Here is a 13,665-nt window from a genome sequence, read left to right as displayed (position 1 = left end):
ATTGCTTAGGGGAGTAGTGTATTAAAATGATACAGTGGGCTGGGATAAAATGTTGCAAATCTGAGACCTCAAAATAAATTTCTTAGTCATTTGTGCACATTGGTACTTTTGTGGTGGTCTGATCAGTCTGTGTTTACACCTATGTCTAGTCTTAGGTACTCATGAAGAGTTTCCAGTCACATCAGCACTTCTTTTCTATCAACAGCTTAAAGTACTGACTATAGTGATGTAAGATTTGTGGGGAAATTTAGGTCTGTAATGAAGAATAGCAAAGACCCTTGTTTGGGAAGAAACCTTGTTGCTTGTTTGCTTAAGGGATTGATTAGAGTTTCACTGCAATTGGAGCTCAAACACTAAAAAAATTGCTGCTGGCAGTGATGGCAGGTTGCAAGTAAGAAGTAATGTGAAGACCTGTTTATCCTGGCGTTTTCCACTTAGCAGTTCCTCCAACTGTTAGCTCAGCCAGCAGTGAGAGCTGAGAGCTTCTGTTGTGGAGGTGAGCTTCCTACTGCTGTCCTGTGCAGGAAATGCTTGTGCGAGGTGAAGCCTACGTGGACACCACAAGTTCTTTCTCTCCTGTTGTTGGGTGAAACTTGGAGCTTGGTTTTGTTCAGCCTGGTAGAATGACTCCTGCCACAACTCTCTGCTAACCTCTCCTGCTTGGGCTGCCAGCTATTAGCTGGTTTAGATTAGAAGAGGAAATTGTTGAACAAAGTTCCCTGCCTTAGGAGGAATATTGTAACACTAATCAGCTTTTAATTATATGTACCGGTTTCTCCACAGTTAACAGCGATTTGGTTTTTTTTGTTCAGGGAGCTGAAGTTGTAGTCTTTGGCTTGCACATTGGAGCAGATCCTTACTGTGTAACATTGGAGAATCTGCAGAACTCTATGCCTGTTACATAAAGGGGTTTAGCCATGTAGATTATTTAATGGAACTAGTCTTTTAAAATGCTATTTGCATATCTTGGGAGAGAGTTTGGGATTCAATCAGAATTTCCTGGAAGAGTTTCTGGCTGTGTTTGTGAAGGCCATGCACCAAGATGGAGTTTCTCTGTTGATATCCAGTGTCCACTTTTATTATAGAATGTGGTAGAATATCTCAGATTGAAATATCTTGTTGCGTAGAATTGCTAGTGAAAAAATAAAATTTGTTCTTTCCTTTGTGATAGGTTTTGAAATAGGCATAATTTGGGCTGGACTACTGGTTTTTTATCACGTCTTAAATTTAGGCCATATACTCAAAAACCTGAGCTGTGGTTTGTGGCCTTTTGGGAATCACAGACTACTTCTGAAGGGTTGTCAAAAGGTAGCTGTGAAAAGCAGTCCTATTGTCAGCTACTGGGAAGTGACTACAAACAATACTCTAAGGGCTTTCCAGGGTGAACGAATTAGGAATTCTCCAATTTTTTTTCCATTGTGGGTCTCTTTCCTCTCTTCATTGTGCATTTCTCCTTCCACAGAAACTTCAGAGCACTCTTAACATCAGTCAAAAGAAGACTCTTGGTGCAGATGCAAATACAGGGTTTCCCCTGAGGCAGCCCTTCTTGCTCCTGAATGAGCTCCATGAATAGAGAATGTAACAAATTTGTACTGTACCTCTGGCTTTGAAGTTGGGCTCTTCCTAATAAAATCCTCCAACGCTTCCAGCTCTTTGTGTGAGTGCATGTACTGATATGTAGATTGTGATACAAGGTCGATGCCTGCCGCAGCGGCTGTGGGCGGGAGGATGTACCACAGCAGCGCCGATGTTAGAGCAGTAAAACCTGCCACCGAAACTGGATGAATATCTGTGCTGACTAACCTTTGGTGAGCATTATGCCATTCCTGTGTTACTATGTGCTGCAGGTAGCTGGCTTAAAGCTCATGTGGGATGCTCCTGCAGTTGCAGCGGTTTTGGGATAGGTGTATGGCTCGGCTATGTATTTTTCAAAATTTAATCAGTCGCCGCTGCAGGATTTTAGTCTACGTCTCTTCCAAGCCTACTGCATTTCTCAGTGAGTAAAGATGGTGTGATGGGATCATTGAGCAGCAGTTGGTAGTGAACTCTAGGCAAGACTGAGCTCAGCTCCTCCAGGCTCCCTGGTGCTGCATTGCTGTGGTCATCTCTTGGGTAGCATGGTGCTGCAGTTCCCCAGAGAAGTTTGGCCTTTGGAGGCAAACACAGGATTGCTGGCAGGAGTGAAGGAGAGGTGTCTGGCTTGCCTGGTGCTGTCTAGGCAGGACTTGCCATCTGCATCAGACCTGACAAGAATGTTTGAGTAGCCCTAGGGAAAAGCATGTACTCATGGAACAGTCCCTGTCCTGAAAAGGGCAGTGTAGAGGTTTGTCTTGTGTCAGAGTGCCTGTTGCAGCATTGATTGTTTGGCTTCTAGAGTGTTATTAAACCCAGTTTGGAAGCAGGTTTTCTTCATATGGGAGATGCTGGTTGCTTAGCAGTGATCCCTTCATCACAAAGCCCACACAGCTGCTCTGACCACTGACTAATCTTCTCACACTGGTCAGTGTATGAACCTCCCTCACTCTGGAGTCTTCCCAGTCCAGTAATAATTGTGTGTGGCTGCTGCTGTGCACTGCTGCTCCTCAAGGGTGAGTGTCCATCCTGGCTGGAATTGCATCCATCTGGCTGCTTCCACCATGGATCCCTGGGAGACTGAGCACTGTTCAGGACATAGGTGCCGTGCTCTGAACAGAGCCACCTGAATGGGTGTTTCTGGTAGAGATCTCAGCCTCCAGTGTGACTTGATGGCCAGTGAAATGGAACAGGTGAGGAAAGGGTGTCAGAGGGGACTTGGTTTTTGAGTGTTTCAAACTATTGCTAGACTTTGAGAACATGTTTTCTCAGGTGTCTGCTGAAGACTCAGCTCCATCCTGGTGTCTGACACGTGTTCGCCATGTTTGCTCATCGATTTGCCTTTTATGCCATGAAGATGCCAGTTGTCATACAAGAAGGCTGCATGGTTCTGGTGTAGCCCTTGGCAATGGACACCTGTGCCGCTTCTGGGGGTGAGCTGCTCACCCACTCTGTCCTGCCCCAATATCCTGGGCTGCATCCTTGACTGACCTGCTGGAGAAACTGCAGGTGGTCTCAGCCACCATGATGGCCTTATGTGACTTAAGAGGGGGGAAGCTGTCCTAGGTAAAGTCAGTCATGTTAGGTAACTGCTCTGGTTTTTTGCCAGCAGCAGTAGGAGCAAGGCAGCACAGCAGACCTGTGGAGAGAGCCCATGGGCCTTTTAGTACCCCAAGCTGATATTCTGTTTTGTACAGACTTGACAAGGTTGGGCAACAGGAGAAGGGCAGAGGATTTCAAATAGTGTCTCGTTGTCACTAGAGCTGGTTCCATCTGTCCAGCCATGGAGATGGTTTATGATGATACACAAACCCACAGGACTAGTGAAGGAAACACAGCCATGCCCTGCAGCCTGCAGATGATCGTGTCAGGGTCTGAACAGACAATAGAGATGAGAGGAATTGATGGTTCCAATGAATGGTGTTGTGTGAGTTTGGATTTTCTTGTCTGGAGCAGCTGAGAGTTTTACCTGAACAGAGTGCGTTGTAGGCACAAAATGGTTAAACAGCTGCTCAGCCGTGCCATAACATCTTGTGGTAGGTGTTCTGTGATTGACAGGGCAAACAGCAAAACAGTCCAGCGTTTTCCTTCCTTCAGTGGGGATTTGTCCTGTCTTTGCACAGGTGACACAAGTGGCAGGAGGATGTGCTGTGCTCTCCGCTGGCTCATGGCCTCGCTTCCCTGTGCCTTGTAGGGAAGGGTGGCTGCAGGCTTTGGTGATTGCTGCTTTGCATAACCTGCCTGTGCTGCATTGACTTTTGAGTTATATTCTTTTAAGGAACCCATTCTAATGCTGATGAGGAGGGTGCAGTGCTGCTTTCTATGCATTCTTGGTTAATGCAAGTGGTGTATTTTTAGAAGTTTTGGTGCTTATTTTACTGAATCAATGTTTTTCTTCCCCACTGTTTTAACTACTTTGTGTATGTTCATGAGTATGGATTACTCTCCTCAAAACGTAGTCATTTCAAATTCTGCTTTGAGGAATAGCATCACTTTTTTTGAGGTATGTGCCTCTGGACTGAATTAAGAGCTTGCAGTGCAGATACAGCCAGTGCTCTTTTATTAGTACAGTTTTTCAATTTTCTTTGTGTTTTGTGGAAGCTTTAATATGATTTTCCAGAGGTTTTTATGCTTTAATGTTAAAAACATTTTTAGTATGTTGCACACATGTACTTTGCTTTCCGGTGCTTGAAGCTTTCTGGACTTAACCTAACCTTTCTCCTCAATCTTTTTCTTTTTTTTTTTTTTTTTTTTTTTAAGAGGTAGTTTGAATGTTTTAATTTTTGTTTGAAACCAGGTCTTTGTACAACCTCTTGTAGCACCTGGGGAGACTTACCATTTGTCTTGAGTAAACGAACTTACCTAAGAATTTTTCTGGTTTTAATGCAGGTTGGGAGGACCTGACCCTCTGGACTATGTTAGCATGTACAGAAACCTGGGAAACCCAGCACTGAATGTTCCTGAGCACTGGCATTACGTCAGCTTTGGGTTAAGTGACTTGTATGGAGACAACAGAGTACATGAGTAAGTGTCATTTAAGTTCTGTAGCTGTGTGTTGTGTTTTGTGTTGCATTTTGGCGGTGTGTAGGTAAAACCCTGTCATGCTGCTCATATTATTTGAACAGCTGGTTTTCTGTTGACAACACCCTAGCCCTGGTCTCACAAAAGATGACGTATGCCTGTTCTTGTATGTAGAAGAAATTCTATGTTCCCCTCTGCAGGCTTTGAATGCAGTATATTTCCTTTCAGTGTTAAGTTGAGTGGGGTTTTGTTTAAATTTCTTTTAACTGGTTGGGAAATTTTGTTTTAACTGTCTGTCTTGTGTTTTTCACACTCGGTAGTCTGTTATGGTCATACGCTTAAAGCCTGACCCCTCCCTGTGCATGTTAAATGCCTTCCTCTGGAAAACTGCTGTAAGGGCATTTTTGCTGTTGCTGGCACAGCAGTGTTACTGTCAGCAGACTGCCACCCCAGTGGCTGCTGTATAAAGTGCCAATTTGTGTAACAGAAGCCTAAAACTCTTAATTGTTTGACTGTCTTTTCTCCAGTAATTAAATTATTAACTTGGGTTGTTGGTATGGATAGTTTCTAGCACGCACTTTGGATTAGACCAAGCAGGCAGCATGAGCTAACCTTATTCTTGTCTTTCTTTAGCTGACCTTACTCCTTAACTCCAGTTAAAGTGGGTAGCAGTAGCCAAGTCATCATGATTTTGGGGCTGTGAACATGGCTTTTTAACCAGCCAGAAATGGCACAAGATCTCTACTGTCACTGTTTACTGGAACTGTCTTTGCACTGTGTTGTAGTTGCAGGGTAAATGTCCTTGATGAATGGTGCAGCAAAGGCTCCAGTTTGTTCACACAAGCTTTCCTCCTCTGGTTTGTCTTGGTTAAGATTCAGCCACCAGTTTTTTTCCACCAAAGTGCTTCTCTTGCAACAGCAGCAGTTGGGCAGTTTGTTTAACTTTACTGCTTCCTCAAGGCAGTTTCTCCTGGCTTTTTTTTCTCCTTGTGTTTGTGATTACAGAGCTGTTTTTCAGAAAACAAGTCTGGAGTTTATACAGGACCCTAATGTCTCAGAGATCTGCCTGGGACATCTAACCCACACTTCTACTAATAACAAACTCCAGTTTAGTTGCAGGGGCAGAGGAAAAGTAGGGCAAGTGAAAGAAATGAAGTTAAAGGCTTCCTTCCCTCACTTCCACAAGAGATCTTAGTGTGGCCATGTAGGCCTTCACATGGTGCCTTTGTTGACAGATCATGATATTTCATCTTTGATGCTGAGATATCTGAGGTTGCCAAGGTTAGATGACCTGTGTTTGCCCTCCTTGTTGTGATGGGACTAGTTTTGGAGGGAGTAAGTGCTGTGCTGCCTGTTTCTCTTTGGTGACTTGTCAGCCTGAGTTTTTCCCATGAATAAACTGTTCTCTGCTCAGACTCTTTCCTGATGGTTTTGGGTGAGAGCAGGCAGTGTACATGAGGGTCTCAGCTGAAGATATAAAGGGTGTTGTGTTTTTATGAATGAAGAAGCAAATTCTCTAAGGACACAGCCTCCTTGGTGCTGGCACATGCTCTGGCTTCTCACTCCCAAAACCTGTCTGCTATACCAAAACCTGTTGTGCTTCTCTAGTGGAAAACTTGGGAGTGGAAGATTGAAAGTATCAAAGTGGAATGTCAGAACTTTAAATAACTTCCTGGCATGAGACCTCCTATCGGTTCATACTGTCTTACAGTTTGGTCTGGAAATTTGGATTGAGATAGTGGAGCGTGCCTTTTGCTGGTTGCAGGCCACAGGAATTAAATTCCCATCTCTAGACACAGGCTGCAGGTAATCTCCAAGACCTGCTGAGTGAAGCAGGAGCAAAGTCTGTGCCATGCTCTAGGAGGTCTGAAGTCCCCCATGTCCTGCATGTGCATGATCCTGGAAGGAGGCTTAGGGAGCCGGTGTGCTTTGGCTGTCCCTGGCACCCCGAAGCAACCCCGAAGGCTGCCGCAGCTGGGCACCGCAAGCAAATGTGAGTCATCATTGCTGTGCTGCTTTGGGGATATTGGCTGCAACCTCTTCAGCACAGACTGGCTCAGATTGATCAAATTATTCTCCATGCCCTGAGTACACAGTGTGTACTCAGGTGTGTGTTTCCCTTCTCTCTGTGCATGGAACAGCGTCCCCAGCTGCACAGCACTGTGTCCCTGTGTCACTTGCCCTGAGATAATCAGCTGTCTGCAGTCTGTCACCTTTAATGTGGCCTCATTCTTGGAGCTACCAAGCTTAATAGTATTTGTCCTGTCAAGTAGGTTCGTTCTACCTTTGTGTCCAAAAGTCTTAATATACAATTATCTATGTGGTAGAGCTGTCAGGACCTACACATCTCCTAAACACTGAACCTGAAGTTACCACCTGGTATGTGAGCACTGTAGACTGGCTAAGAGAAGATTTTCAAAGGAGCTGAGCACTCACCAGCAATTCTCACTCCCAAGAGCAATTGCTGTTTGCTAAAACTGCTCTCGAAATTTGACGGCCGTGGGAACTGCACGTCACCAGCCCAGCCCTGGGTGCACATTGCAGGAATGTGGTGGATTTTCCTATGCACTCAGGAGGTTCTGGTTCTCTGACAGGGAATTTAATAAAGCTTTATTTAAGAAAATCAGTCTCTTTTTTTGCTTGAAGGGCTTTGTGATTCTGCTGTCCCAGGTAAAGTGTGCCGTGGAATGGTTGGCAGGAGCATGCGGTGGCAGGGCAGTTGTTTAAATCTTTGGTATATTTCCTTTAAAGCTGGTGTGGCACTGAACTCCGCTCAGTTGCCCTGGCCTCTGGAGACAGGAAAGGGTTTGTGGGTTTTTTGGTTTCCCAGCTGTCTACGAAGATTGCAGAGCTGGATCTGTTTGTGACAGTTAGCAAGGTTCCTACAACAGGGATGTGCTTCCATAGCCTTACTGTCCTTCATGCTTTAGAAAGGGAAGGATAGTATACTGCCAAAGGTCTTGTTAATTGCCCAGTTTGGGTAATGCAGAGCTTGTTTCTTGTGGACCTCTTGTGGTAATACAGTACAGTCTAGAACAATTATAATGCAGTATTAAATGAAAAGGACTTTTTGATTTTTTTGGGTGAACTAACACTGAATTGGAGGCCCCTGTATTTTTATTTATAATGGAATAGCAAACAGATGTAGCAAATAATGTGAAAATGTTGACTTTAATTTATATTTTTTAATAAGAACCTGAAAAGTCTGAAGTGGAGCTCTCCCGGTGCCTCCCTGTTGACAGATTTATTTTCAGTTAAAGCAGCACTGTTTCCTGCTCTGCTTATGTATCAGCTGTACTCTGCTTACAGAACCAGTCTGGTTTTAAGAATCTGCAGAATAAGATGGAAGAAATCTAAGAATTTGAAACAAGGAAACCTTTTTCGTTTAATACTCCTCAGTGTTTCATAGTATAATGGCAACCATGACACCAGCTGTGCTGGGCTGATAGCTCTAAAAATCCTAAATCATGATGTCATGACAGCGTTAGGGAACCACAGGCCTTTCAGTGGGATTTCATGCCAAGCTGCTTGCATGGAAATAAGTCTCCAGTTCAGCATGTTGCACAACTTGAGTGGCAGCAGAAATCCTTCCAGGATGTTTTTGCACATTATATTCTGTTTTTAGCTTTTTCTATCTTCTTTCAAATCAAAACAAATGCGTAACTTCTTGAATCTATTCAGCAGGGTTAACGTAGGGCCTTTTGTTTTGGACTGTTGCATTCTGAAGAGATTCTGCACTGCAGTGGTGAGTGTGTGCAGCATGCTGGCAGAAATCATGTGGCCAGTGCAGTTGTGGGAGAGGAGACGCTGAGTCCTGCACTCTTCTCCACCCCTTGCTGGCAGCAACTGCCCACAGCAATGCCAGCAGCAAGGAACGTGTCCCTGTGTGTCTGCACAAAGCCAGTGCCTCACCTGGCAGTTGCTGGTTCATGCTCTGATGCCAGGCCATGAACAAGGTCAAGGTATTCCTGCAGTTTACAACATGATGATAACTTCTTCCGTGGAGGAGGACGGGTGCATGAGGAGGGCAACATCAGCAGGCATAGCTGGACTCCGACTCCATCAGTGGCAATGCCAGCTTCAGCTACTGATGAGTGCTGCCTTTGCAGCAGCCCCGGGAGTCTCTGACCCAGGAGGCAACGGGCAGAAACTGATGTACAGGAAGTTCCACCTGCAGACGAGGAAGAGCTGAATTACTGTGTGGGTGACCATGCACTGGAACAGATTGTCCGGAGAGGCTGTGGAGATATTAGAGAACTGTCTGGATGCAATCCTGTGCCATGTGCTCTGGGATTACCCCGCATGAGCAGGAAGGTTGGACCAGATGACACACTATGATCCCTTCCAATTTTACCCATTCTGTACTTCTGTGTTACTGTGGTGCAACAGTGTGTGCCAGCCCCAGACTGTGCTGGCACAGGTTTGCAGGGCTGTCCAGGAACTAAGAAGGAAAATGTGTTTTTCCCAGATGGGCTTCTGTCTTCAGTTTGCTCTAAGGCCAAGGTTGAATCTCCACTTAACTGTTTTGTAGTTTGAGTGCTCATCCTTTTTCCTGACACTTTAAAGAAGTGTATGGAAAGTGAAAACCATGATGTGATAGAATTCCTGAACACCTTGAATAGTCTTGTTTGTATTAAAATTGCAGGGCTGTAATTCAGAGCTGCAGTAGAAAGTAAGGCTTAAATTATGGATAGATTGAGATAAGATTTTTATTTGTGGCCTTCCCACATCCCGCAAAGAGACATGCCAACTGTGTTTTGATGTTTACTATATCATCTTCATACTGACAAGGGTGGTGGGGTTTGGGGTTTTTTGGTTTTGTTTTTTTTCCTGGCCCCTAGCCAGGAGCTGAAGTGCAGCATCTCATTTGCATAAAACCGGAGAGATTACAGCTGCCTTCATCTCTATTACAGATGCAGGGTACCACCCGCTGAGACAACAGGTTCCAACTTGCTGTGGTCCTTTTGATTTGTGCTGCTTTCCATTTGGATCCGGAGGGAGCGGTGCATGCCGGGATAACGTGTTGTCTCTGTGGGTGGTGCCTCCCTATTAAAGGTGAGGGTAAGCATGAGCCTTTCAAGATCTTCAGTCCAGCTTGTGTTCTGCTTGCTTGTATAGATCCTCTGAATGACCTTAACTTGTAAAAGGGCAAGGATGCTTGTTAGAGCTGGGAGGAAGAAAAAGGAGCTCAAAACTGGATCAGGTAACCAATGCAAGGCTTGCAGAGGGGTGGATGTTTTCTGGAAGGCTTTTTCTGAGTATAAAAGGAGTTTGAAAAGAGTATTTAGAAAATAGCCTGGAAGTTGGAACGAGTGCTCTCTTTCTTTTGAGTGCGTGCTGGCTTCTCCTTTGAACCTGCATGAATATAGAACGGAGTGGTGCTGACAGCTGTCACTTTAGTGGCCTCTTAGTTCTGTAGCCTTTCATAAATTTAAAAGCTCACTGCCCTCAGCTTGCCAGCCTTTAGCCTTAAATTTTGCTATTTAATGGGTCCCTAAGTGCTTTATAAACCACATGCCTAAAGCACTCTTGAAATATTACACCAAACTCCAAGGTAACAGTGAACGCTTTTGAAATAGTGGAGACTTACTCTGCCTCCTCATTGTTTTCGTGAAAATGTGATAAAACAGAAGAGCTTTTGGAAGTCGGTAAATTAAGAGAGAGGTGGTGGATCCATATTTCAGATAAGATTTGTCAAGTTCAGTATGTCTACCTAGAGAGATGAAACATTGCTGGAGGTGGAGCATCTGCCCCAGCTAAAGGGAATTACATGGAAGAGGATATCAGTGAGCATCAGTTTAGGAAAGAGGTATAAGAGGTCGGACTTGGAGGAGAGAGAGTCCAAGGTGGGCACCATACTCTGGACTTCCTTTTTCTTCCCAGGTCTTGTTTGCCTATCAAAGACTGACTCCAAATGTAGTGCTTAGTTTTTCATTTGGTCTTTTGTCTTAGATAGAGGGGAGAGAGGAAGGTTCATGGCAGAGTGCAAAGGGAGGGGCCATGGAGTTAGGGAGTTCTGTGACCAAAAAAAAGGTATTTTCTTTCAACGATAGCTTATTTGAGAATCTGTCAGAGTTGGAAAGAGAGTTTAGCTGCACAGCACAATAAAATCTGTCTTTTAATGGATTTGTCTTGTGATTAGATTTTTTCCATACCTATAAAGATATGAGTTAGAATGAGCTTTTCTTAAAATGAAGGGACTTTTAACAAGTCTCACCTGTGTGGATGCTCTGGTGTCTAGAAATATAGGTGTGCTTCTACTGAAACTTGCTTACTGGGAGCGCCTGTAAATCCTTCTCCTTTGTCTGGCTGTTTGTTTTCACATACTTTGCGGAAATGCGACATTGTGGGGACAGTTCTTCCTCTGAAGGACTTGATTGAATTTGTCCAATGAGTTCAGACATTGTAAAGAAGCATATGCACAAGTGTGATCATGTAGGGTACAATTCTCTATTTCCCAGACAAAAAAACTCAGTTAAACCAAGCATCATGCGTATTTATGTGCCCCAGTGAGGGTGTCCGTCCAGTGACTGCAGTGCACCAGAACCCTCTAAGGCTTGTGTTTCACTGCTGGAGGCAGACCTCCCCTGAAGCTATGGTCACCACAGGGAAATCTGATTTTCCCTCCTCCAAGGCAGAGTGCACTTGGCTTCCAAATGTCATTTGCTGGAGGTAGTTAGTACCCTTAATGAAATGAAACATGTAGGCCACCTATGGAGAGCAGCCTGCTTTGTGCTGCAGTCTGTGTTTACATGCAGGGGTTGTGGGATGAGACCTCTCTTGAACTGTGCTAGATTTGGAATGTTTTTTTTAAGCATTGAAGGAAATTCATTTAACGTTTACAGCACAGTAGTTGAATTTACAAGAACGACTGTTTTCAATCAAAAAGAAAAAAAAAGGGAAAAAGATTGGAAGAAGGTTTAGTGCTGAGCATTACTGAAGGCAAGCTCCACTTCCTGTCGGTAGTGTGTCTGCACTCCAGTCCTGCATCCTGGTAGGATGAGCCTCTTGCTGCCATGCAGAGGAAGGGGCATAGTGCTCAAACTGGATGATGTTATGGGGGTTTTTTGCCAACAGAACTTCCACATTTATGATCTTGGCCCATTGGAGGAGAGTTGATCCAAGACAGGGCTTCCTTACTCTGATCTCTGAGCTGGGTTAGTGCTGAATGATGTGGGAGAGTTTGCAGGCTCTGCTCTCCCAGCGAGTTCAGTCTGCCAGGAAGAGAAGTGACTGGGCATCAAAACTGGGTCTTCGAGTGAAAGATTGCTTTATGTGATAAAGATCTGTTTAGGATGTTTTAAAAATCAAGAATTAAAAAATAGTCAGCTTTTTTTTCAGTGGGACATTTTTGAGCAGTGCAGCCATTCCAGCTGTGAGATCAAAGGGTAGCTGACATTTTTTAATCCATTTGCTGCCTGGTATAGAGATACTAACAAAATGAATGTTTGAAGAAATAGATCCAAATGCTGTTATTCATAATCTGCTTTTTTTTTCCTCAATGCATTTTTAGTGTTGGGAACATGCCTTCCTGACTTCTGCTAGAATAGTGCATGTTTTCTTGATGAGGCAGTGGCTACAATTGTAACAACAAATGACCACTGATAATAAAGTTACCAATTTTATTTGAAATTTGAGCTACTGGTGTTTCTCTCTCTTAAGCTGGAAACTCCGTGGTGATGACCTAACTCAGCTGCCTCTCTACTGTCATCTCAATTTTGAATCAAGGCCCAATAGGCAGTGACACCAGGCTAACAAAAGAGGGCTGCAAATCTTGGTGGTCTCCCATTCAGATGGTATTGCCTTCCTTGGACAAAGGGGTGAGTAGGGCTCCTGAGTGCCACTCTGCCTCCAGGGATGGTAAACAAGGAACGGATCACTGGTGGGAGGCATTTTTTGATCACTTGACAAAGCTGGGTAGATGGGATACCACCTGACAAAGGGCTGCGGTTTAAAGGAAGATTTTGCAAGGGCTCTTAAGAACAAAAAGAAAAAAAAATAGGCCAGAAAACTGTTTTTTTTCAGGATGTAAACAGGGTGGGTGGAGGTGAAGGGGGACTTGGCCATTCTTGGGGAGCTCTGATTTAAGCCCAGAGGATACAGACAAGGGAAGGAGGGAAGAGTGCACAGATGGCTCATTGTTTTGTCTAGCTCAGCATTCTTGCACTGCTGAAGTGAAGGACAATTGTTTTAAAATCCTTTTTGCAAAGAGTGCTCTTTGCTTTCCAGCTATCCCTGGTCCTTGAGATGCAAACTGTAAACCAGGGAGACTGGTCTTAAATGCCCGTTTGTTTTGGAGGGTCAGTCCAAGGGGCCCTGGGCAGTTGCTGGGCTGCAAGGCATCGTTCCTATAAGGGAATGGGGGGGAAAGAGTACTCCTGGGAAAAATGCACTGCAGCATTTGGGGAGGAGGCAAGAACAAAAGGATGCACACGGAGGGGCTGATGCAGAACCACGTCTGGCTTGGGGGCCTTTACCAAAGCTATGAAATGTGGCATGAAACTGGCACATACCTTACCTGCAATGATATCTGATGTACAGCATAGTTTTCTTACAGTATTTCACCTTTTTTTTGGTAGCAAATAATTCATTAGTGTACAGAAATACTGCCACTTCTAGACTGTTATTCTTTCTGCTGCTCCAGTTGCACTGGCACAGCTCATTCCCCTCCTCCCCTGTAAATTGTTGTGGCCTTTCTGGAGCAGGGGCCTTTTTTGGCATAGTCGACAAAAATAAACCATAAAGGCAGCTGTTGTTATGAATAAGGCTCAACAGGGGAATTTTACCAGTAGAACTACAGCAGTATAATTATACTGGTAGACTAGTTACAGTAAATTTCCTCATGAAGACAAGCCTTAAGTTGACATTTCCTAGCTAAGTTGAATCCATATGTATAACCTTATTACGCAAAAATATGTCTCTGAGCCTTGAATTCTTTTTTACCCAGAAGAGTAACATTAAGCAGAAAAGCGAAGAATTTATTGTTCAGAAATAGATGGGGGATTTTCTCTAACAGAGTGGTTGTGATGGGCTGTATGCTGACCCTGGTGTTTTACTGGGCAGGTTATTCCT

The 13,665-nt window shown here is 44.3% G+C and overlaps 1 protein-coding gene across 2 annotated transcripts in view; it reads left to right on the top strand.

Moving 5' to 3' along the window:
* SUFU (SUFU negative regulator of hedgehog signaling) overlaps window positions 1-13,665 on the top strand; it is a 91,117-nt gene that overhangs the window by 1,482 nt on the left and 75,970 nt on the right. For both annotated transcript variants that reach the window (XM_039553748.1, XM_039553749.1), the window contains exon 2: window positions 4,462-4,596. In XM_039553748.1, the coding sequence (XP_039409682.1) occupies window positions 4,462-4,596 (135 nt within the window). The remainder of the gene's footprint in view (window positions 1-4,461; window positions 4,597-13,665) is intronic.

Source organism: Corvus cornix, chromosome 6 (assembly GCF_000738735.6).
Source record: "Corvus cornix cornix isolate S_Up_H32 chromosome 6, ASM73873v5, whole genome shotgun sequence".
Classification (NCBI taxonomy): Eukaryota; Metazoa; Chordata; class Aves; order Passeriformes; family Corvidae; genus Corvus; species Corvus cornix.
The sequence above is the reverse complement of the archived record's forward strand: the minus strand, read 5'-3'. Positions and strand labels throughout refer to the sequence as shown.